Genomic DNA, 23,681 nt, shown 5'->3' with positions numbered 1-23,681 from the left:
CAATCAGAGGACGCCCGGGGGGCGGGCTCTGCCTGAGACAGACCAACCGAGCAAGAAGCCAGGAAAGGCGCTTAGACGACCGGGCCAACAAGAGAGTGGGCGTGGCCCGTTCCCGGGCTGTGGGCGGGACCTCCCAGCCTGAGACGCGAGAGCGGCAGTGGGCGTGTCCCACGGTCGGTGGGCGGGGCGCGCGACCTGGGCGGGGCGAACGGTGTCAGCGGCGGAGCCGGATGCGGGCGGTACCGCGGCCGCCGCGGCCCTAGGGATGGGCGGAGCCCCGGCCGCTGGTGCTGGTGGCCGCCGCCGCTGCCGGAGCCCGAACCTGAGTCGCCGCCTCTGCTGCCGCGCGTCGCTGCTTCGCCAGGCGGGGGAATGCTGGGGAAAGGGGGAGTCGGCGGTGGCGGCGGCACCAAGGCGCCCAAGCCTTCCTTCGTATCGTACGTGCGTCCTGAGGTGAGAGAGCGCCGGACGAGCGCGGCGGCGGGTGGAGCGGCCGGGGCAGGGGCGCTTCCTGCCGGGTGCCGGGCGGGGCGAAGCGGCTGGACGCCTTGGGGCCTCCGGGCGAGCCGCGGCCCGGACCCCTGAGGCTGGCCGTGCAGGTGCTGGGGTAGGGCCCTGTCGCTGGTCACCCGCGCCTATGTTCGGGAGCCGGAGTCCGGAGCCGGGGCGCCCCAGGTATCCCGAGGGGAAGGGAGCAGAAGGGCTGCGTGATCGGGACTCCTGCGGGGTTCCTCCAGCAGCCCGCAGCCTGGTGGGTATGCCATGTCCTGGACTTTCTCCGTGAATTTTGAGAGCTCGTCTGTTGCGAATCCTGCTGCCTTTAGTGCCATTTGATGCCACTGGCGGGACATGGTGCACTGCTTCCCCGTCGGCGCTGCTGTAGGGAATGTGGGTCGGCCCTGGCCTCTTTCCGTCTCTCCCCAGAGAATCCTCCTCCCGCTCCCTTTTCATCTCACCCCTTCCAATCTGTGCAGTTTTTAGTCAAGAAGCACAGTCACTGGGGAAATGAATTTCTGAGTTCCTACTATGTGCCGGGCACGATCCTAAACGCTTGTGATAAGTATCAGTGAACAGAACAAAGATCGCATTCCCCTGGAGCTTATGTAAAAAGAGAAACAGTAAACGATATACATAACTTAATTGTACGGTTTTTAGAAGATAACGGGGGAAAGGCATCCTTTCATTCTTGCAAGGTGGTATTTCAATCAAGACTGGGAAGATGTTAGGAACCTGGGAAGAGTGGTCTAGGTAGGGGGTCCTGGACAGGGCAGGCTGCCTGTTGACAGACAGTGTTCCTGGATGAGAAGACACAGGGAGAGCTACAACCTAGCCATGTTGAAGACCTCTGGGGCTTCTTTATCTTTTAATAGACGCCTTCTCATTTTGGATTTGTGAAGGTTGTATTCTGCTTCTGCGATTTTACTTGTTTGTTTGTTGGAGACAGGGTCTCTCTATTATGTAGCCTGGTTGTCCTGGAACTCGTTCTGTAGACCAGGCTGGCCTCCAACTCAACAGAGATCCGACTGCCTCTGTTTCCGGAGTGCTAGGGCTAAAGATGGTACTACCTATTGGGCCCAGCTTCTGCAGTTTGATCAGTAGTATGCAGGTAGGTGCTTTGCCAAATTCACTGCCTCCCAGTGTCTTCTCACTTTTTGCCTCTGTTAAGTGAGGAAACAGGTGGGCCAGGGATGTAAAATCAGAAACCTGGGGCCTTGCGGCCTTTGCATATGTGTCTTAAAATCCAGAAATCTAGCGGAGAGTAGTAAAATGGGTCCTATTTTTAGTCTTAATTTTCAAATAAAAACCACTTCCTCTGTCAGAACTTGATAGAGAGGCAGGGTCAGCTTCCATGTTCACCAGTCTCTCCCTGTGTCCCCTAGCGGTATCGTGGTCAGTTTCTCATTATCTTTCTGTGATAGCACCCTAGTTGAAAGGTAACTTTGTAAGCTTTCCTAGTTTGCGGGAGTCAACTACAAGTGGGACGTTTTCTGAAGTGTGGTCAGAGTTCAAGCGCGCTCAGCTCCTTCATCTGAATGTGCACTCTTTGCCCACAGGCCCCCCGCTTGATATTTCCTCAGCGGTGGTTGGAAAGGCAGCAAGTGGTTCAGCTCTCTGTGGTCACAGTTTTTGAGTCCTTTTAGAAGGCACTTTTGTGTTTCTGCATCGAAAGCTGCCGCGAGGATGCTGGGCATCTTGGTTGGAGTTTGTACTGGATGAAGTTCTTAGCTGTGCATGGTTTATTAAAGGATAATGGTGGGAGGAGGTGAGAAGGCAGTTTATTTTGAAGTAGATAGCTTTGCTAGCCACCATGCTGCTAGAAATGGATGAGCAGCCCTGAGAGTGTTGCTGATGTGGCTCAGAGTCTGATGCCCTCTTGGTTCACCCAGTGGGAGCCGCAGGACACTTCTATGAAGACTGGCATCCACTCTTTCTACCCTCCTTCTGCTTTCCTGTCTGTCTGTCTTGTGTGCTCTGAGGACTATAGGTGTATTAGGTATACACCTATATTTATATATTGGGTACCACCCCGAACCACACCACCCTGAAGAGGCCCCATCCCATCTGGTATTACTTTCTCCCTTTGTGCAGTGCTGGAGAGAAACTCTAGGGTCTCCACCATGACAAACAAATGCTGTACCACTGAGCCACATCCCCAGCCCTTCACCCTGTCTTTGTACTAGCCTTTCCTTGTTGGTAATTTTGTCAACTAAGATGCTTTCTTCTTGGTGGTTGACTGAGTTGCCAGAACCTTTACACCTTGTAGTATAATATTGCCTGCTCCTGGTGATAAGCCTGTGGATCACTTCTTAGAACTTGCAAAGGCGGCTTCAGAGAGCCAAAATAGACTCTATCAAGGGTCAGTACTTCCTGTTCAAAAGCATTCACTAAGTAGTTGAAGATGAAGTTGTTAAATATGATCTCTCTTTTTTTCCCCTTGTGATCCAAAGGAACTGCATTTGATAGCCTATAGTGTAGGGTAGTAGCTAACTCCAGCATTTGATAGCCTATAGTGTAGGGTAGTAGCTGACTCCAGCATTTGATAGCCTGAAATGTAGGGTAGTAGCTGACTCCAGCTTTTGGACCTATGCCTAGTAACCCGAGTTGTTTTGTCATTGATTCTCCCGAGTGTGGTAGGTGAAATCCTGAACTGTGGCTTAGGACCTTTGGTCATGGCATGATCTGTTCAGAGGGTTACTAGTAAGTGGGAAGCTGGTGGAGGTGTGCTGCTAGATAGATAGCTGGCACCTAGAAACATCACTGCACCCCTATCCTAGCCCGGCCTCAGACATAGGTTGCACTGTTCAGTGGCAGTGTGTAGCAGACATGTTGAGCTGTGTTCCAGGGACACATCTGGTGATATTTTGAGTACAAAACCACGTTCAGTGTGAAAATGGAACACCTGTTTCAATTATGATGTCAGGAGCCAAAAGTGTTCACTGTAGAAAAGGCAGATGAAGTTATACCAAAGATTAAGTAACAGTTAGAAACTTGCGCTGCATCTGAGTTTGGTTCTCGGCACCAACAACAGTAAGTAATCCCCTGTAAGTCCAGGGTCCCTCTTCTGGCCTCCTCAGACACATTTGTGGCAAACATTCACATAACATACTCACAAACACAAAAATAAAAAAGCTGGATTTGGTGCTAACCACCCACGTAATGAACTTGTGCTGGGGAGATGGTGAAGTGGGTAAGGGAACCTGCTGCCACATCCGAGAACCCAAAGAACCTGAGTTCAATCTATGGGACTCAAATGGCAGGAGAGAAGTGACTTTCACACCGTGGCATGTGAGCACCCCACATACACACACTCTCTGAATAGAAAATTACAAATTTGCTAACTTAGAATGCATCCTATTGGATATACGCGTACAGTATGGGTGTGGGTGGAGCTTACCAGTGGGATTAATACTACCAGTCATATTCTCAGCTGCCATTTTCACCAAAAATGGATTCTGTAAACATCGCTCCATATCAGTTGTTAAGCTACAGTTAGGCCTTTGTTCTTCAGTGGAGAATAGAGATAGGAGAGGCCCGGTAGAGCAGATAGCTGAAGTAATTGATGTTCAGATGGGATGATTCTGTACTTAGAAAACTGAGACTGAATGACAGTCCTGACTCTTCAAATTTACCAGTTCTTTCCTAAGCTACCTTGACATTTTTAAGAGGATTATTTATTTTATTTTATGTGTGCCACATGTTTCCCCTGGTGCCCAAATAGGTCAAAAGAGTTCATTCAAGCACCTGGAACTGGAGTTACAGATAGTTATAAGTCACGGTTGGGTACTGGGAACCGAATCCGGGTCTTCTCCAAGAGCAACAAGTATTCTTAACTGCTGAGTCATTTCCCCAGCCCTTTTGGCCATTTTTAATGATTAGATATGGCAGTGACTGGGCCAGAAGCTTGTAGGAGAGGACAGCCGGCAGTACTAGGAGGAAGATGCGTTTTGACAGAAGTGCCTTCCGTCGTGATTCAGTGCTAAATAGAAAGCTTCGCTGGTGCTTGTGTGTTCTTTAAAATCAACCTGGAGAATGTTAGCTCTCAAGGTGCTGCCACATACACCCGTTTTTACACGCTCTAAATGTGGTTAAAATGTACTTGCTCGTGGAGTGTCGTCATTGTTTGATTTGGATACACTAGTCATAGTACCAGTAACTTATCTTGTGGATGTTTTTAGATTGAGGAGAAAATATAACTTGTCCCCCATATTACAGATGTGCAAACTGAGGCTCCGCAAAGTTAAATACCCTTGCACATGGGCACAGCAGGGCGGCTGAACAAAGAACTGTCTCCTAAAGAGCCAGTAGCGACGGCCTTGCCAGGCCCCAGCCTGTAGGAACTCAGGAAAGGTTTTGTATGGTCTTGAGTGGTATAAGAGAGCAGGCCAAGAAGCAGTGCTCCTCCATAGAGTTCCCTTAGTGATGGAGTGTGGCCTGGAAGGGTGGGTGAGCCGAGTAAAGCCTTTCTTCCTCTGGTTGCTTTTGGTCAGTTTTATCATAGCAACAGAAACACCAAGACAGGGAGAAAAGGCAAGAAGAGGGATAGAGATGGAAAAGGATTTTTTTTTTTAATTTTAAGAACTATACATTTTCTCTTTATCTCCCAGGGAAACAAATGCATTATTTCCTAGTCTTTGTGTAGGACCATTTCTTTGGTGAGGACTGAACCTGTAATTCTGTATTTATGGCAATTTGAGCCTACTGTACAGTATTTAAATGGGAATGGTCTGATTCTGTGTTTCCTTCTCCATTTATTTGTGGAGTCAGGAGATTTTCGTTAGCATAACAGGCTTGTTTCCATGGCTGTGGCACACTGAAGTGCTTTCTCACTGGTGCCTTTCCATGACAGTTCCCCTTGGTTGTTGTTAGGTGCTGCTCTGAGACTTACTGAAGGTACAGGGACTCTTGGCTGTCTTCGTCTTGAGAGGCCCTGTTTTCCAGCTCAGCAGATGCTTACTCAGCCTCTGCTCTGTGTACCCAGCATTCCAGGCATCCAGTCAAGCTATCGTGGTCTACAGAATAGAGACCAAAAAATTTAAAACATTTTGTTTTGTGTATATTTTGATACAGTGTCTACCTGTGTAGCCCCAGCTAGCCTTGAACTCCATGTAGACCAAGTTCGTCTGGAAATCAGACTTGCTTCCTTAGCCTTCTAAGTGCTAGAATTTCATATGTATACCATCATGGCCAATTTGATGTAAGGATCACTTACTTTGATGACTTTGACGGGTAAATAGTATGAAGAAGAAATTAGCTTATCCTTAAACAGACATTCTGCCTCAGTCCTGGCAGTAAAAATACTTTTAAAGGCAAAGTTTAGATGTATTGCTTTTTGTTTTTTTGCATGGTTTTTGTTTTGTTGGGTTTTTGTTTCTTTGTTTTCTTTGTTTTTTGAGGGGACATGGTTTCTCTCTAGCCTGGCTGTTCTGGAACTTGTTCAGGGTGGCCTTAAACTCAGAGATCCACCTGACTTTGCCTCCCAAGTGTTAGGGTTAAAGGCAGGCACTATCACTGTCTGGCTTAGATGCATTACTTTTTTGTTGTTTTTACATTTAAAATTTACTACACACACACACACACACGAGCCCATGTGCACGCCCAGCGTGTTTATAGAGGACAACTCTGAGGAGTTGGTTCTCTTCTCCTTCCACAATGTAGACCCCAGGAATTGAACTCATGTTGTCAGGCTTGGAGGCAAGAGCATTTACTCACTCAGCCATCTCCATGGCCCTGCTTTTTTTTTTTTGTTTAATCTGTAACTCAATAGCTTTTCTCCATTTTGAATATTTTTTTAAAAAACTTAGACACTGGGCTGGAGAGATGGCTCAGAGGTTAAGAGCATTGCCTGCTCTTCCAAAGGTCCTGAGTTCAATTCCCAGCAACCACATGGTGGCTCACAACCATCTGTAATGGGGTCTGGTGCCCTCTTCTGGCTTTCAGGCATACACACAGACAGAATATTGTATATATAATAAATAAATATTTAAAAAAAACTTAGATACTTTCCCCACTTGTTTTTAATGCATCCATTGCTTGCTATCTGTGTGTATGAGACACACTGCTTTTTTTTCTGTTAATGCAGTATTAAAATGTGCAGCCTAGTCCCCTTCCCTTAGCAAGTATTTATTTATTATTTAGTATAATTAATTAGTTGGGCTAGGGATTGAACCCAAGGCCTGCATGTGTCAGGCAGGCACTCTAACACTGAGTCGTATCCTCATTGCCCCTGCCAAATTACCTCAAAGTTCGCTGTCACTGATAATGATTTAATAGACCATAGAAGGACATCAAAAGTTTTTCCTGCTGGCAGTGGTGGTGTACACCTTTAATCCCAGCACTCGGGAGGCAGAGGCAGGCAGATCTCTGTGAGTTCGAGGCCAGCCTGGTCTACAAGAGCTAGTTCCAGGACAGGCTCCAAAGCTACAGAGAAACCCTGTCTCGGAAAAAAAAGTTCTTCCTAAAACAATCACTTTCTTAGCTGTGGCTTTAGTTTGATGATCTATCCAAGTTTCCGCTTTTTTTTTTCTCCTACATGTGTTTCCTGTGGCATCTCCCTGGGTCAGATCCAACACCATACAATTTGCAGATGGTGCATCCAAAGGCTCTGCCAAGTAGCACTTCCTGAATTCTGACCAAACAGCTGCCACACGCTGCCATCCTCTTAGGGCCAGATCATCCTTTACACCCTCCTGCCATCCCCAGCATTACTCCCAGGGTGGCAGTCAGTGGTAGATGTGCAAGGGCCAGGACTTAATCCCAGCACCAGAAGGACAAAGTCAGAACCTTAGGATGCAGAAAGCTGCATTCTAAGTATCCTAAATCCTAAATGGTTAGTAGGTTAAAGCTGTCATTTTTTTCTGCATGTCCTCAGCAGGATGTTGGATGCTTTTGGACTGTTCTGCATGGAATCATCCCATGTGACAAGTGGGTTTCACAAAGAATCTGTTTGGAGTTTGTTCAGGCCTTGTCTGTGTATATGTGTTTGCATGTATGTGTTGTGTGGTTGCAATGCAAATGTGTAAAACTTTCCAGGCTGCATGTGGTTGTCAGATTTGAAGATAAACTGCCCCATATTCGTAGGGTATGTACAAGCTGTCTTAACAGCAGGGAATTGTCCTTGTGTCTCATCAGTAGGTTTGCAGCCTTTGAAGCTGCATTCTTCACTTTGCTAGGTTTATGCTCACGGTGGCACCTGGGGACTTCTGTGCAGTTTAGGGACTAACAGAGGTAGGTGTTCACAGCAGGTGGAGTGGTTACTTTGTTGTTGTTTTAAGATTTATTTTATTTTAGTCAGCTGGGCTCAGAGGCAGAGGCAGGCAGATCTCTATGAGTTGGAGGCTAATCTGGTCTGTATACATAGTTCTAGACCAGCCACAGCTACATAGTGAGACCCTGCCTCAAAAAGGAAAAAAAAGATTTTATTTTTATTTGAGATAGAGTGTCACTATATAGACCAGGATGGCCTTGAATTCACAGAGCTCTGTCTGACTCTGCTTCTCAAGTGCTGAGATCAAAGTTGCATACCACCATGCCCTGCAAAATTTATTTTATTTTTAAAGATTTATTTTAATTATCTGTATGTGTGGGTATTTGCACAGGAATGCAAGTGTCCACAGAGGTCAGAGGTGTTAGATCCCCTTAGAGCTGGGGTTACAGGTTGTTGTGAGCCACCTGCAATGGGTTCTGGGAATTGAACTTAGGTTCCTAGGAAGAGCAGTATGTCCTCTTAACCACTGAGCTATTTTTCCCAGCCCTGGTATATTTTATTTTTAGTTGTTTGTGTATGTCATATTTTGGCCAAGACTTGACCTGGAACAAACTGGGTATCCCAGACTGGCCTCAAACCTTTTGTGATCCTCCTGCGTTAACCTCCTAGGTGCTGGAAGGCTATATCTGACTTTGAACTAGAATAATCTGTTGCTTCGGGAAGAAGACAGAGAGAAATGAGTTGGAAGGACACTGGAGCCCACCTCCACCCCTGTACACCTTGTGGGACATAACTACTGAAAGCAAAAGCTTGCCAATGGCTCTGCATGCTAGCAGGGGAGGCCAGCTCCTTTAAACCTCTCTTGTTTTCCAACTGGAGAATTGGAATGGTAGTAACACCCTTCTTATATCATAGGTGTGTGACCACTCATGACCATTAACTCTGACTGCTCTTAGGAAGGTCTTGGTGGAATTCATGGCACATAGCCTTCAATAAGTATAGGTGATGATGATGATGATGATGCCACTAGGGTGTTCCATGCAGTGCTTGCTTAGTCATCTTAGAGGAAAGAACTCTTTCTGGCTAAGGTGTTAATAAGTGGAGTGTTTTGTTGTGGTGGTTGCCATGGTTGCCGTGAGAGGAAAGTTCACTGCGGTAACAGTAGTTTTCACTATCTCTGAAAGTCTCTTTTCTTTTTTTTTGTTCTTTTGTACGTTGAGAATGATTTGATTATATTTAAAATTCGACCTAGTAAGAACACAGGCGTCAGCGTTTTTCTTTATTAACATTGGCCTCTGGCATTTTACTGATCTCATTGTGTGCCCTAGACTGACTTTTCCTCTTTGCTTATTTCTATCAGGCTTTTCTGTCAAAGGCCAAATTTTGTCCATTTATCACATGTGTCCAGGAACTCAGTTAAGGTATGAATGGATCAAATGAAATCACAATTAGCTTAAGCAAAATCAAATGCCTTCTGTCTATTTCAAAGGCATTTCCAGGACTATGCTGTTTTGGCTTACTATTTCAATAGTCCATTTCTTGTGTCCATTTGTATTATCAGGGTTGGTAGGTAGCTTTTCACAGGTAGCATTTACCTCCTCTATTGCTTGCTTTGGGGGAAGAGAGCCAAAATGTCAGGGTCTAAGTATCACCTCGAACTCACAGAGATTCACTTTCTGCCTCCTGAGTGCTGGGATTAAAGGCTGCACCACCACCACCCAGCTCCCTTTTTGTTCTTAATGATCGTTGTTTTCTACCTGCTGAGTAAGTGGCAAGAGAAACTCCAGTGTTCCCTGGGTGTTGTGCCCAAGAACTCAGTGGGTCAGACACTCAGTATGTGGCACACAGAAGGCAGGGGTACCATGAGGCGCATGGAAGCCCGTCAGACTGTTGTGGGTAAGATTGCCACTGTGAGAGACCGAAACAGAGAGACAGCTGAGGAGTAAACTGGTCACTGTGGGAGCTTGGGGATGGGAAAGATATGCATAATCACAGAAGAACTTCAACCTGTGATTCTAGAGGTTTCTGGTTCTGGATCAATCACTTCATGGTGACCTTAGATGTTAACTTCACCTTTCTGTCTCCTTTCTCCTGTGACATGGATAGGTATCTTCCCCACAGGCTTATTTTGGGGGTGAGAAGTACATGTAAAATATTCTGCTCCATACTAGCCTTGTGGCAGATGCCTGACAGCTTATAAGCTTATAGATGCTCTTATTATTAATAGCTAGAACTGGAAGATTCTTTGTTCAGCATCTTTGTGTACCTACCATTCCTTAACACTGGCTAAAATTAGGAATTCAAAGAAACTGTATGCAGGAGCTTCCCATTGTGTTGGAGGGACAGCAGGTCTCCAGATGGCTCCAAAGCACGGAGGTAGGAGCTGGCTGCCTAAGAGGGAGGCATGCCCAGTGTAGAGGAGGCTCTTCGCAAAGCACTGGGCTTCTGTGAAGGCTGCTGGGACTTGGAAAGGTCAGGCATACAGTGGGATTTGGTGTGGGAAGGAGGGGGCTAATAAGACATGCAGACAAGAGGGACAGCTTGAAAGCTTACAGGTGTATTGGGAATGTGTTGTTGTGCATCTGTCCACATCTTCCACAAGCACATGCATCTCTGCATGGCAGTGAAAAAGGGGTAAATCTGCAGGAACGTTTCCAGTTCGGGAAGGATTCCTTACCACCAGGTCAGCCTGACTCTTAAGCCAACAGGCAAACTCTATTTGCCCCTCGCTCCAAGGCTTTTAACTTCTCCTGGTTCTTTAAGCAATGTGGAGCAGTTCCAGGGAAGATGATGGGGAGTGAACCACAGAAGGCAGCGCCATATGTCTCTGCAGCTGCTGTTAATCACATCCTTTAGCTTAGGCTATAAAGCAGTATCAGCCCAGTACTGCCACCTGTCATCTTTCTTCCAGCATGTGCACATCCAGACAGGGCCATCATTACTTTCCACATATTAGCATCCGCGAGCCTCAATTTTCTGGACTATGAGTGGGAATAATAATAATTCTGTGTAGTTCAAAAGGGTGCTATTAGCCTTACATTGAAAAGCTGGTAACAATATTTGATATGTGCTATTAATTGTTTTTGTTTAGTTTTTATGTTTTTGGTGCTGATATTGAACCTGGGTCTCACTCATGGTACACAAGTGTGCTAACACTGAGCTATACCCCTAGGCTTGTATTGTTAATTATAGTTATTTCTCACTACCCCAGAAACTGCAGTTGTGTGTGTGTAAGTGCGTGTGACTGCGTGTGTACTTGTGTACATATTTGCCTTTCCTGAACTGAGTGTCAGGAGAAAGTGGATGGGAAGGAGGTGTCCTCATACTGTGGATAAGCCCATGATTCTGTAGGTTTCCTGTTCGGATTCAGCCACTTGATAGTGACTTTAGACCTGGGACTGTTCCTTCTTGAGACTTCTCACTATAAAATTTGTACAACTGTCTTTTTTTTTTTTTTTTTTTTTTCTTTTTCGAGACAGGGTTTCCCTGTAGTTTCTAGAGTCTGTCCTGGAGCTAGCTCTTGTAGACCAGGCTGGCCTCGAACTCAGAGATCCGCCTGCCTCTGCCTCCCGAGTGCTGGGATTAAAGGCGTGTGCCACCACCGCCTGGCACAACTGTCTTTCTTGAAGACTTGTTTTGAAGAGGAGAAGAAATAAACCAAATAGACCCAGATCAGGACCTGACGGGTACCTTGTCTCTGCTGGGAGTATGCCTCCCTGCCTGTACTTGTGCCTTTTCACAGGAGTTCAGAGTTTCTTTGATGTCCTTCTGCATCAGTATCATTTCCAAGGCTTTGGGGAAGGCCTGGGATTGGAGCAGCGTGAGAAATTTTGCACTGATCCAGTTTAGCTTGGTTTCCTTCTCTGAAGTCAGCCTCTCAGGTTTTTGCCAGTACACTCCTCTTTCCCTCACTAGCCAGTCACAGCCACAGAGTGCCCTTTGTGGCACCTCGGTGACAGTGTCTGTTGGGAGCAGTGAGACCCCAGATCCTGAATTTCTTGTAATCCCCTGATCTGAGTGCCTACAGCTGCTCTGAGCACGAGACCTTCAGGAGTTCCTGATGGCAGAGTGGTTTCTGGTGGGTTTGGCTGGGGCGTGGCTATTTCTATATATTCTGCCCCTGAACACAATAAAGGGGGCATTCTTGGGGAATTCAAGGATGACCCGTGTCGTTGTCTTTCTGTCTGTGTCTGTGAATTTTAACCTCTTGCCCCTTGCCCGAATCTCGTAAACTGGGTGCCAGCGCACCAAAGGCAAACACGGGGGCGTGGTGCGCGGCAATTGAAGGTCTCCACCAAGATTTCGGCAAGTGTCTTCATTTGTATTAGCACCCTCCCTGTCTAGAGCTTCTTCTGCTTCCTGTCTGTACTGCCTTGAGATCTGCACGCCCCAGCAGGAGGAGCCTGTCTAGTGCAGCTTCCATTTCCCACCTCAGAGCCCTGTCTGTCCAGCCTTTACACTCACCTACATCTAAGGCTAAGTAAGGCTCTTTCAGAACCCTACCCGCTTGTGGTTTTGATAAGAAAGCCTGTCTTGGCTTCTGAGACCCGCGCTGTGGCTGTTTCTGTTCCCTGAGATCCAAGGTCTCGTTTCCTGGTTTAAGAGAATTAAATTTCCTGACTTAGAGGGTGTTTTGTTTTGTTTTTAATGACAGGGTTTCTCTGTGTAGCCCTGGCTGCCCTAGAACTCCTCTGTAGACAAGGTTGCCTGTTTCTGCCTCCTGAGTGTGGGTTTAAAGGAATGTGCCACCAGAGGATCCTTTTGAGACTCAGATATACAAAATAAAAGAATAACAACAACACAATCAAGGATTCAGATGTGCCCCACGGATGGGGAAGGTCATGGATTGGGAAGGGAAACTTTTTTTTTTTAACTTTAGAATTTGAGGGACTTTCTTAATGCAGTTTCAAATGCAACCAAATGAGAAACGCAGAGAGAGAAAAAGGTGAGGTTCAGTTTGTAAAGCTCCTGGGAGGGGCGGTGCTTAGCCCCTTCCCACTTGGTTCTGCAGTCTTTCTTAGGCAGCATCTCCCTTTGTTTTCACCTGTGGTGTAGAATGCAGGCAGCTCTGGCTCTTGTTGGTGTGGTTGACTGCTCTTCTGTTTTGCATATTAATTGCTGTGTGTCTGTTTTCCAGCAGAGCCAGAAGCCCCTTGAGGTCGAGCGTTTGAGCCACCTTCTCACTGGTCTTGTTGAATTCTGGTGGCTTTAGAAAGATCGTGGTGGATGAGGCCAGCCCTAGGATAGTACCTCAGAAGACACCTGTGGGGAAGCATCATTTAGAGGAGTTTGTTAAGCTAGTGACTTGTTAGATGCCTGGAACGTGTGTGTGTGTGTGTGTGTGTGTGTGTGTGTGTGTGAGATGAACCCTAACTTCATCACTTTAGCTGTGGGAACCTTGAAGGGCATTGCTTACCCTTTTAAAGTTTTATTGGCCTTCTCTGTAAAGTGGGAGTGAAAATTCCTAACACTCGCTGTGTTCCAGGATAATTGTAAATGCTGTTCAGCACATTTGTTCAGCACAGATGACAATGTCAATGTCAAAAAGTTGGACACATGTAAAAGTAAATGACATAGGCAAGGCATCTATGAGTGGACATTGTAAACATCAAAAATTGCATTCAAATGTTTGTAGGCAATAGATGCTTAGTCTGGAATGCTAGTCTCCAGCTAGACTCTTAGATGAAGATATCTCTAGCTGAAACTGAACAGGAGAGTCCTTAAAGACCAGGTATGTAGTTACCTGTGTGGTATTGTTACCTTGAACCAGACAGATTGTCTCTCAGTTAGTCTCTTATTGCATGTCTGTCTGTCTACCTATCTGTCTTTAGATGCTCTTCTGTTGGCTTCTTATCAAACAAAGTACTTGGTGCCTGCAATGGCCAGAAGCAGTGCATATAGCTAGTAGAGGAGTTCTGTGATCAGCAGCAAAGCCATTAACCTGTCCTGCTCTTTGAATCAGGAGGCTCAGGGAATGAGTTGCCCAGTAAGGCAGGCTCTGAAGGAGCCAGTCCTTCTACAAGGACCTCCAGGAAGAATCTACCTCCCTAGAATTGATGATTGTGGATTCATCCAGGCTCTGGTCTGTATCATCAGTGAGAAAACGTGTGTTTAAAATCTGAACTTGAATGTGCCCCTGTTCTCTAGAATAGAGAAACTAGACTATGTTCCAAGAAGTCAGGTCAGAGAGCAGCTTGACAATATCTGGCACTAGCCACCTGCATAGTGTGTTAGCTTTCTGCCATTGTACTAGATCCCTGCGGTAATTTTTAATTATCTGGACAGTAAGGAGCTGAGGTCTTTTTGGCTTATGTGTTTGGAGGGTCTAGTCCCTGATTCGTTAACCTTGTTTTTTCCTGAGATGAGATAGCACATCGTGGTAGGAGTGTGTGGTGGGACAAAACTGACCTCGTGGCAGAAGGGACCAGGGTCCCATCATTGAGGGAAGCCCTAGACTTCCACCGCACCACGTCGCTTCAGGTTTCCATCGCCTCCCAATAGCACCAGACCAGCAGTCAGACCTTTAACAAGGAACTCTTTGGTGGACAATCTAGAGCCTAACTCTAGCTCTTAGGAATTTCTAGTGAAACTGTTATTTATTCTTTCAATAACTCCTAGCACTGAAGACTTACCGGAGGAGGACTTAACTTGTTTCGTACATTTTAATGTATATACTCTTTCGGTAGGCTTTCGTGCCAATTTGTTCTCTGTCAAGGTAGGAACTGAAGGTAAAAACCCATGAAAGTACAGTCTAAGCCCTTAGTTGCCATCATTTCTTAGCAATACAGACTAGGTAAGAGATAACTGCAGTCAAGTATGGGAAGCACTGTAACAGAAGCGTAGAGTGTCTTGGGCATCCAGAAGAGGGCCCCTTGTCAGTCTTGAGAGGAAGGCTGGATCAGGGAAATCTCTACAAAGGAGAGGATGTGTGGATAGTGGATTGGGTAGAGTCCTGGATGGACAGGGTTGGAGACCTGTATGTATGGGGTGGTCTTAGGACATGCACAGGGGCGGGGGTCACACAGAGGCAGTAAGACTTGGTAGCCATAGGAGCATGCCAGGTGACAGAGGATGGTGGTCTGAATAAGAGAGCAGTAGGGGAGGACCGATCTGGATAGTCTATGAAAGCAGAGCTTGGGACCTGAGGAACAGGCAGCAGTTAGAGAATGGCCTCCTGGTTCCTGGAGTGGTTTGTCCAGTTATCCAGCTCCCACAGGAGGCAGCTTCATAAGAGTCAGGGATGGGTGTGGTGATGAGTTGGCTTTGAAGTGAGTTGGAAGGACTGAGGGACATTGCAGTGTGAGTGTCCATGGGGCTGTTGATATCTAGATATGGAGCTCTGACAACAGAGCTCGTATGAAGAGCTGGGTGAATCATCATCCAGAAGACCAGTTAATGGGAGTGCTTGTCTGCAGATTGCAGGGCTCGTGGAAAGGCTAAAGGCCTTCTGGTCAAAGGGACATGAATAAGAGTGTTGGCCATTCTACACACAACTAACCTCTCTACCCATTGCTCAGGTCTCAGGATAATGACAATTTTATGAGGGTTGCAGTCTTCTTTAATCCCTTTCTGAAGCCAAGTGTGGTAGAGTACTCACCTGTGATCTCTGGAGGCAGAGGCAGGAGTTCTGATTTGGAGGCAGTCTGGGCTCTGAGATGCTGGGTCCTTTCTGAACATGGTTAGGTGTCTTGCTGTGTTCCCTTGTACCTGGTACCTGCCCTACTCTAGCACTCAGGTTGTGCTGCTGTGGTGTTGGACATGGTGTTCTCTAAAGAGGTAGAGACTGTGCTGTGTCGGCTCTGTGTCTTCTGTGCCTGGACTAAAGGGATCAGGAGGGGTGGCTGTTCAGTTAGAGTATGAGTGTAGAGGGGCGGAGGCAGCATCCTGGAGAAGAGGTCCGCAGACAGAGGCAGGTTGGGTTAAAGGTAAGAGCACACACAGCTTTAGTTGTTTACGTAAGGCTAAAGGTCCACTATATTTTTCCTGGCTCAGTCTTTTTTATTAATATTTATCTATTATGTATACAATATTCTGTCTGTGTGTATGCCTGCAGGCCAGAAGAGGGCACCAGACCCCATTACAGATGGCTGTGAGCCACCATGTGGTTGCTGGGAATTGAACTCAGGACCTTTGGAAGAGCAGGCAATGCTCTTAATCTCTGATCTTAACCTCTGAGCCATCTCTCCAGCCCCCCCCTTTTTTTTTAAAAAAAATCTGAACAATGAGAACAGTCAGGGTAATTAAGAATCATGAAAATTAAATAAAATGTGCGGATAGAATTTTTTTGTGGCCTTTAGTAACTATTGCCTCAATTATCCAAGGAACCAATGATTTTTTTTTGTCTGAATTTCACAATAAAAGTGGATTCATTTTTTTTTCCTTTTTAAAAATTCTTTTTGGTTTTTTTTTAGTGTGTTGTGCTGACTAGTTTTATATCAGCTTCAGACAAATATGAGAGATGGGAACCTCACTTGAGACAAAGCCTCCATAAGACCTGGCTGTAGATGAGCCTGTAGGGCATTTTCTTAATTAGTGATTGATGTGGGAGGGCCCAACCCACTGTGAGTGGTGCCACTCCTGGGCTGGAGGCCCTGGGTCTATAAGAGAGCAAACCATGGAGAACAAGCCAGTAAGCAGCACTTCTCCATGGCCTCTGCATCAGGTTCCTTCAGTGGTGAGCAGTGATGTGGAAGTGTGAGCGAAATAAACCCCTTCCCCAGGTTATTTTGGTGGTTGTTTCATCATAGCAATAGTAGCCCTAGCTAGGACATGGTTTTATGCATATTTGCATGTTAGTAGGCACGTGTGTGTGAGTATGCATGTGGGTATATATGTAGGACCGAGGTTGATGAGAATTATCTCCAATTTCTCTTCCATCTCATTCCTCAAGGCAGAAGGGCTCACCAGTTCAGCCAGCCTTGCTAGCCAGCTTGCTCAGGAGATCCCATTCCCACCTTCCAAGGCTAGGATGAAAGGTGGTCCACCACACCCCCCAGTACTTTAGGTGGGTTCTGGGGATCCAGACGCCGATTCTCATCCTTGCATGGCAAGTGCTTTCATCACTGAGCAATTTCCACAGCTCCAGTTTATTCATTTTTTTCCCCAGCAGTTGGTATTTAGGACACTCAGTTTTTGTTGAAATGAGTTGCTACATATTAGAGATGTTCATTTTGGAACTCTGTTATCAGACATGCGGCATGAAGTACTGACTCATTCTTACTGGAGCTCTGTGATTTTGGGGGTCACTCCTCAGAAACAGATCCAAGGAGAGATCAAATTGACAACTATGGTGGTTCTGGGAGTTTCTGTAGATATGTCTCCTTTGGGTGACAGGTCTCTTGTCTGGCTAGGAAGGGCATGCTTCTGATTGAGCATGGGTGGGCATCTTGGATGATGGGGTACTGGCAGCTGCAGGCCCTTGGGAACTGTTGGTTCTCGCAGTGGGACCTGGAACAGATGCAGCTCACTCCTTTTGATCTGAGGAAGAAAAGCTTCAGAAACTCTTAGACTTATTTTTCAAGCCCTTACCCTGTTTTTAAATTAAAACAGAAAGAATACCCAAAAGCACTGAGATGGGCATTGAAATTGGAAATGAAGAAAGCCCAGCTCGGATCCTGCCACTGTGGCAGAACTACTCTTCGTTTGTGTCTTCTAATTGAGTCCATGCCACTGAGAGCTTTAAGAGCCTAGACATACTGTGACCCCAGGGACAACAGTGTTTTGCTTTTTCTTTTATGCCACAATAGCCAACTTTGTCTCTATTTCAATGGAAAAGTCACAGGTGCAGGGCAGAGCACATGGGCCATTTGTAACTATCATATGAGTTGAAAATTTTTCTTTGAAATGGATTAGCTTTTGAAAAATCTGTCATTTTAACCAGTAGAGCCATTTCTGCTTGATTATTAATCAACCATAATAACAAGGTCAGTGAGAAATTATTTTCTGTAAGGAATTTTATGTCACAGTTCATAGCTATAGGAATAAGATGGTCACCATTTGCTGATTACATAGCTGACGGGATAGTGTGACAGAGGGTGCAGAGGCATAAGAAGAATCCTGGGCCCATCTTAGAAACCAAGATGGATTAAAAGTTTCCATCATCCAAAGAACAAGGCTACTAGAGAGGCGTTGGTTCGTCGCCTACTGGATAAACTGGTTGTGAGATCCTGAAATGATGCCAGATATGTCCATGGAGGCCACCCCACTGAAGTTCCTCTCGATGGGCGTCATGAGCGACAGTCTGGATTAGTGCCGCACATGGTGTGGCAGTATTTAAGCAAATATTCTTTCCTTGGTATGCTGTGCCATGGTTAGAGCATTTGGTGATGCCAGCCATACTGTCACATCTAGCTGTTGTTTCTTTTTTAAACTACTCTCCCCCCAACCCCAGGCAGGGTTTCTTTGTGTAGCCCTGGCTGTCCTCTAGCTTGCTCTGTAGACCAGGCTGGCCTCAAACTCACAGGGATCCGCCTGCCTCTCCCTCCTACATGCTGGAATTAATTCCACTCTTACTGGAAATTAAAAACAAAATATAAGAAGTGTGAAGTCTACTTTTAATTATTAGTTTAGCTGAATCTTTGAGTATTTACTGTGTATCAGAGCTGTATTAGATTCTGAGGACAAAGACTTGCCCCAAAGGCCTTATTGACTCCATGGAGATAAATAATTATAGGAGAGGAGATACGGGGGCTGGAACGACTTGGCAACAGAAAAGGTTTCCCCGAGGAAATAAATGATCTTGCACGGAGCTACACACACACACACACACACACACACACACACACACACACAAATTCTCAGTACCAAAGAGGGATAGGAAGGCATTCAAAGCAAGAGGAAATGCCTGTGGAGACAACCCCGGATGAGAGGGTGTGAGGGAGATACAGGAGGTCGAGCGAAGACTGAGTACCTAATATAGTGATGAGGAAATGGTGGGAGGCCAAGTAGCTATGGGCCAGGTTAAACAGGGCTTCATAGCCTCGACAGTATTGCCTTTAATCCGTACCTAAGCCACAGCAGGCTGTGTTTTGAAGAGACCATTCCTACTTGAAGGTGGAGAATGGATTAGAAAGAAGCAGATGCAAGCGGCCTAGTTGAAAAGTTCTTGCAGTGTTGTGGGTAGGAGATGAGAATACCTCTATTAGGATGGTGCTGGTAGACAGAGGAGAGGAACATGGACTGGGGGTGTCCTCAATAGGTGATAGTGATATAATTGCTGTTAGATTGGATGTTGAGGGTGTTTGGAGAAGGTGTAAAGGGTACTCTTAGGGTAACGTTTAGGCTGTGTGCTCTGGAAGGGAAGCATTGTCTTGCCCAAATAGTACACAGCAGTATTAAGGTTGTAGCGCAGTGAACCATGATACCCATGAACTCTCCAGAGTTGGGATGGCAACCAAGAGATTGATGCTTTACCCAACAGTAAATCTCAAAGAATAACTGTCAGCTGGTGTGAATGAAGCCCAAGATTTTTTCCCCATATCACTGGCCAGTGTCATTTTGGTTCATTACTTGTGTCGAGTAGGTGTGATGGTTAATTTTGGTTCAGTTTAAGTGGATTAAGAAGTTTAGTAAAGCTCACTTTGGGTGTGTTAGTGAAAAATTTCTAGAGTCAGTTAATCCTGGGGTCTCTGACCCAATCAGTGGATGATCCCTAGATAGACTTATTATATGATGGTATTCTTTGAGGTGGTGGAAGACAGAAAGTTGGAACTAGTTGGAGCAAATAGGTTGCTGGGAGTGTGTTATTGAGGGCTAGAGCTTGGCCTGGTTCCTTGTAGTATACTGTTCTCTCTGCTTCTTGTCTATCATGGTGTGAACTCCTCTGCTCTGCTATGCCTTCCTGCTGTGATGGATTGACACTAAATGTGGGTAATGTAAATAAATTCTCCCTTGATTTTCTTTAGTATTTGACTAACACAGCAGGTCATTCTTTTCCATCAGTACTCTTTGAGGCTTTCTCTTTGCCCACCACCCATTTTTTTGAAGACAGGGTGGTCTCATATAGCCCCAGCTGGCCTTGAACTAACTGGATAGCCGAGGCTTTGAACTCCTGAACCTGTCTACCTTCCAAGTGCTGAGATTACAGGCATGTGCTGCACATTCAGCTTCTGTGGGCATTCTCTGTGATACTTGCTTTGATCTGACTTCAGGTGGGACTAAGAGTGATTTGATCATCCTGTCTTCTTTTTCCTTCCATTGCAGTGATACTTGATTTGTATTTTAATGAATAAAGCTTGCATGAAGATCAGAATGCAAAGCTAAGCCACTAGAAGCCATGGAGTAGTGGCACACACCTTTAATCCCAGGATTTGGGAGACAGAGGCAGATGGATCTCTGTGAGTTCAAGGCTACCCTGGGCTACACAAACTTGATCCAGAAACAGATTCAGATAGTGGTGGCTCACACCTTTAATCCCAGCACTAGAAAGGTAGAGACAGGAGTGATATGGCTGGGTGGAGAGAGAAATATAAAGGGAAAGAGACAGGAGCTCACTGGAGTTTGGAGTCTGAGATTTTGTGGAGATAGGATCTCGCCCTTTGGTCTGAAGATTTGGTAGAGGTAAAAGGTCTCTGTAGTGGTTGACTGCTTTGTTTTTCTGATCTTCAGCTTGAACCCTAATAATCTGTTTCTGATTTTATTGTTCATGCTACATCCCATTTTTCCTTTTGATGCAAAAGACATTGTGGCATTTTTTCAAGAGCACAGAATAGGTGAGGATAGATACTGGGCATGAATTCTACTGTTCATATACCAGTTGGTGCCTCCGTCTGCAAAGGAGATATTCTAGAGTATGACGATTATTTCAGAGTGTTGCTGTGAGGAGTAAGTGAGCTACACAGCCCTTTAAACAAGCCATGTGCTTGTGACTCAAACACTTGTCATCACTCACCTTTCTCAGTGAGGCTGGCCTTGTGCTCTCTTTGAAAGAGAACTGGAGACTGTCATTCAAAGATTGAACAACTCTGAGTCCATAATGTCTACTGGGTTGTGATGTAGTAACTCATAATTCATGTATTGGTAAAGGTCACATTGCACAGCCTGTGGTCCTTTGTCCAAGGGGTGTACTAATGGAGACAAAAGCTTATGCCTCTGCAGAACACGGCATGGTTAGAAGATGCACATGTGAGATTTTCTTTGAGCTAGGGTCTCATCTAGCCCAGGTTGATGCCCCATTTTCCCTGAAGCTTGAGTTGCTGATCCTTTTTAAGCTGCAGTTTCTCATCTGTGAAATGGAGACAGTTGTGGGTTGTGAGGTGAATGGAGATTATGGCTATGCTAAGAAAAAAATTATTAGATGTTGGCTGTTATTGTTAGTTAAAGCATGCAGGTCAGTCTGTCAGGCTGACTAGGGAGCACTTTGTCACTAAGTGCAAAGTACTGCTCATTCATTATTACTGCTCAGGGCTTATGACTTTTGGCAGCATTCCAGAAAGGTGAGGTAGCTGTGTGATTGAGATGTGGGATGAACAGGGTGTTGGTGTAGTCAGTTTAGTGTCATTGCATACAAAGACTTGCATATACTTGTGTTGTAAGGGGAAGGCCGCTTGTTGGTTCCTGGCTGCTCAGCCCTGAAATAATCACACAGAAACCATATTATTTAAACAACTGCTTGGCCCAGTTAGCTCTAGCTTCTTATTGGCTAACTCATACATCTTAATTTAACCCATTTCTATTAATCTGTGCATCACCACGAGGTCATGGCCTACCAGCGAAGTGTCAGCACGTCTGTCTCCATCAGCAGCTCCATGGCTTCTCCCTACTCTGCCTCCTTTCTCCCAGCATTGTTTAATTTCCCCCACCTAACTAGGTTCTGCCCTATCAACAGGCCAAGGCAGTTTATTTACCAATGGCATTAACAACATACAGAATCCCACATTATACTAGGTGATGAGATTGTCTTCAGCAGCAGCAGGCAGCAACAGTGTCTTTCTGTGCTCTGACCTTTTCTTTCCTGGCTCCAACGCAGAGGAAGTGTTGATGAATAGTGGCAGTTTCGGTAGGAAGTTGAGCAGGTTAGGAATCTGGTGGCTTTTTGGCTATGCTCTTCTGGTGTTGAAATCGCCAAATGTTTCATAAAATATGTGGCTCCTGGGTGACTTTTTTGCTTTTGGGTTTTCCCAAGGTTGAAACAAGATGGATTTTTAGTTATCAGCTTGGTACCAGTATTAAAATGTATTTAAATTATCCCAAGGAAGAAGTGAGTACTTTTAAAATGAAAGGTTGTACTAAACACAGCCTCTTCCTTCATCACTCCAGGAAGTTTTCCATGGTCCACAGCATTCTTTGAACACCATGTTAGCTGTGACCTGTGTTTCTGAATGGAGACAGTGGGTCTTCCTCTAGGGGTCTTCCTTTTCAGTTTCTTTTCTCCTCCTCTTCCCCTCCTTTCTTTGTTTTAATTGCTGGGGCTTAAACCTAAGGTCTCATGTTAAGTGAGGCCTACCACTGAGCTATAACCTAGCCAAAGCACCGCACCTCCCTTCTGGATGTGGATACTGAGACTGACCTCCATGACATGACTTGATCCTTGCACAGGCTCTTTGGAACTGGTGTCACAAGACAGGCGGTTCAGCTCCTCATCCCTTCCCTTTGGATCCTTCTCTGAGAGCAGGACACTTGTCCTTATCAGCCCTGTGCTCTCTTGAATGACATTTATTGGAGATAGTGAATGCTACATGCTCTGTTTACTCCTTTACCTCCCTTGTCTCTTGTTGCCCATGGGATAAAGCCCAAATCCCTTAAGATGGTACACAAATTCCTTTAAGCTACCCATCCCCAGCCTGTTCTCACCTCTCAGGGTGTCACCTGCCACTTTTGTATCTTCTCTACATTGTCTGTCTGCTGATGCTCTCATTTGTCATTTCTCAGAAGGATGCTTGCCAGTCTGTTTTCTTTCTCCTTGTCTGTCAGTCTCCCTGCAATTGGATGCCTTGCATGCTCCTGTAGTCCTGTAGCAGGGCCTGATGTGAGCATCCTTCACAGTGTATTAAAAAGGGGTCTGGTACTGTTTTCCATGCTGGACTACATGCGCTTGTGTTTCCTTCGGTGCCTTGTTCCAACGCTTATGAAGGATTCATTTAAATGACCCATCTTCTAGAAATGACTGTCCTGTGTAGTTAGACACTTTATCTACCTTAAGAGTATACTATATTTTCCTTTAAGAAAATTAAAAATATATGCATGTGTCTCTGTATATATGAATACATACAGGATTTAGTTTGGGAACAATGTAGAATTTTTATTCAGTGTTCTGTCAGTAGAGGCCGGAAGTCAGTCAGTGTCTTTTCTTCACTTGTGTGTGGAGAGCGTCTCTTACTGGTCTGAAGCTAATCTGTCTGATGAACTGAGGAGGTCCTGTTGGCTTAACCTCCCTACCACTGGGATTACAAGCATGTACTACCACACCTAACCTCCTCTGTTTGTTTGTTTTTTGAGAGAGAGTTTCCCTGTGTAACAGCCCTGGCTATCTTGGAACTCACTCTGTAGACCACGCTGATCTCAAACTCTCTGCTCCGGATGTCTCTGCCTCCCAAGAGCTGGAGTTAAAGGCATGTTCCACCACTGCCCGTTTCTTCAGTCTTTGTTAAGTTTTAAGATTTTTATAATCTTGCTTTTTGTTTGCCCAGACTGGCATCAAACTGATGATCCTCCTGTCTCAGCCACTGAGTATTGGAATTACACATGCAACACCATCACTCCTATGGGGCTTTAAGTTTTTAAAGTGGTTTTCTGCCTGGTGTGTGTTGGGGTAGGAGAGGATGTACCTGTCTGCACTCAGTCGTGATGGGAATGTGGTGGCACCAAGGAAAGCCGTTCAAGCAGCATCAGTACCAGCACAATAACGTCAGGGCCTGTGAGGTCTTCACTGGCTGGGACCCACTTACTCTCAGTCCTCCTGAGCCTCACATATTTGAGGCTATAGGTGCTACTTTTGTCTCTTTGCCAATCTCATGAGGTGGTGGCTGTGACATCAGAC

The 23,681-nt window shown here is 45.7% G+C and overlaps 1 protein-coding gene across 1 annotated transcript in view; it reads left to right on the top strand.

The window, feature by feature from the left end:
* Positions 1-241: 241 nt before the first annotated feature.
* Positions 242-23,681, top strand: part of Mtmr12 (myotubularin related protein 12) — a 64,856-nt gene continuing 41,416 nt past the window's right edge. The window contains exon 1 of the mRNA XM_038321927.1: positions 242-453. Coding sequence (XP_038177855.1) covers positions 373-453 — 81 coding nt within the window. The 5' untranslated portion in view covers positions 242-372. The remainder of the gene's footprint in view (positions 454-23,681) is intronic.

This window comes from Arvicola amphibius, chromosome 3 (genome assembly GCF_903992535.2).
Source record: "Arvicola amphibius chromosome 3, mArvAmp1.2, whole genome shotgun sequence".
Lineage (NCBI taxonomy): Eukaryota > Metazoa > Chordata > Mammalia > Rodentia > Cricetidae > Arvicola > Arvicola amphibius.
The sequence above is the reverse complement of the archived record's forward strand: the minus strand, read 5'-3'. Positions and strand labels throughout refer to the sequence as shown.